We start from the raw sequence: 1657 nt of genomic DNA, 5'->3' as shown, positions 1-1657 counted from the left end.
TCGTTAAATTTTTAGTTTTTATTCTGAGAGAGCTGAACTTCTTTTCTCACATAGCTTAAAAGTAACTCGGTATCATTTCTTATGGAGAATTCTACCTCGATTTTTAGATGGTTTTTGAATATAACACCATCAGAATATAATTCTTTAAATTGAGTTTTTCGTCGACATGCATACGAGATTACCGCAATAATATGTTTTTGCTTAATTTATTCATCTTATTACAATGCTCATGTTGCTCCAATTTCCTCTGTTTTCCTTACATATATCAGTGTCACGTCGTCGTGTTAAGAGGTGCTCCTTTTCACGTTTCCACAACCCGGATCTAATGGAGTACAACTTAGACACGCCCTCTCCCTCTCGGCTGCCCGGGATAGCCAAGCCCCTACACGAAACCGAGTCTCATTCGCCCACCCCCACGACTCCAGAATCCACGAAAGTCGGCGAATTGAAAGACGAAAAGCTCACAGGAGATTTTCAGTCTAGCGACGCCTCCACATACCCGAGAAGCACCTGTAGCAACTGTAACTCGGCCTTCGGGAGCCTGAAGTCCTTCCAGGATCACGTCGTGCAGGTGTCCTCCATCGCCTACCCTTGTTACATGTGTCGCCTCGGTTACTACAGATTCCCCATCGGCGTTTATTTCAGGGACGTGACGAATTTAGCCAGCAGCGACCTGAGTGTCTGCAGAATGGATCAGTGGTACGTCTGCTCCGTCTGCAAGGCCAGATTCCGCGAGGAAACTGAGGCGATCGTGCATATCAGGCTCCATTGTCCGTTCTGCAAGAGAATCGTCGTCAGGTGCAATTACGACTTCGCTCTGGAAAGTCAGGCTGCGGCCCACCTTCTCTTCAGCTCCAGGAGAAAAACTTGAGAGCTGTTTTGCGATGTCACGTTCGTGTCTGGGATATGTTGTTGTTCCTGCTTTGCTGATAGAAAGAGTCTGTATACTTTTAAGGTAACCTGGGTCCAGGAATGAAAAGAGTCTGTATACTTTTAAGGTAACCTGGGTCCAGGAATGAAAAGAGTCTGTATACTTTTGAGGTAACCTGGGTCCAGGAATTAAAAGAGTCTGTATACTTTTAAGGTAACCTGGGTCCAGGAATGAAAAGAGTCTGTACACTTTTAAGGTACCCTGGGTCCAGGAATTATCCTCAAAATACCCTTGCGTATTTTATTGCCGGTCGTCAGTGTCTATTTATTGTAAGTAATTGAGGATTTTGTACATAGTAACTTTGGATCCCAGATCTGTGCTTTTAAGCGTTACAAATTTATCTCTTCTGCGTAATTGGTCGGATTATTCTCGAAGATTTATTGTTGTTTGTTTTGCAATGAACTGAAGTTCCTTTTAATAATGATAAACGTCTGAGTCCAATAAATTTTATACTACTAATTTTTTTTTATTAATTTTTACCTTAAACTGCTCTCTCATTATGACTGATATCGAATCTCATTTTTGTTTTATTTTTGTGCTACGAATCTTGCAATAATTCAACCATGAGGAATGCAAAATGAAAATACAGTTTAGAATTCAGTGGTTCTCAACCTTGGGGGGAAAACCCCTTCTCCATCTCTCTTTTTTATATTTTCCTTTAAATCTGGGAGGGAATTTTACTCATAGATGGAAGGGGGGGGCGTGGAGGGAAGGACCAACTCTCAG

The 1657-nt window shown here is 42.1% G+C and overlaps 1 protein-coding gene across 1 annotated transcript in view; it reads left to right on the top strand.

Annotated features, from left to right (window-relative positions):
- The window catches only part of LOC136838353 (uncharacterized), a 1558-nt gene extending 168 nt beyond the window's left edge, over positions 1 to 1390 (top strand). Inside the window, exon 2 of the mRNA XM_067103265.1 lies at positions 270 to 1390. Within this exon, the coding sequence (XP_066959366.1) occupies positions 326 to 871 (546 nt within the window). The 5' untranslated portion in view covers positions 270 to 325 and the 3' untranslated portion in view covers positions 872 to 1390. The remainder of the gene's footprint in view (positions 1 to 269) is intronic.
- Positions 1391 to 1657: the final 267 nt, after the last annotated feature.

The sequence above is a fragment of the Macrobrachium rosenbergii genome, chromosome 4, assembly GCF_040412425.1.
Source record: "Macrobrachium rosenbergii isolate ZJJX-2024 chromosome 4, ASM4041242v1, whole genome shotgun sequence".
Classification (NCBI taxonomy): domain Eukaryota; kingdom Metazoa; phylum Arthropoda; class Malacostraca; order Decapoda; family Palaemonidae; genus Macrobrachium; species Macrobrachium rosenbergii.
This window is presented reverse-complemented; position numbering and strand designations above follow the sequence as displayed.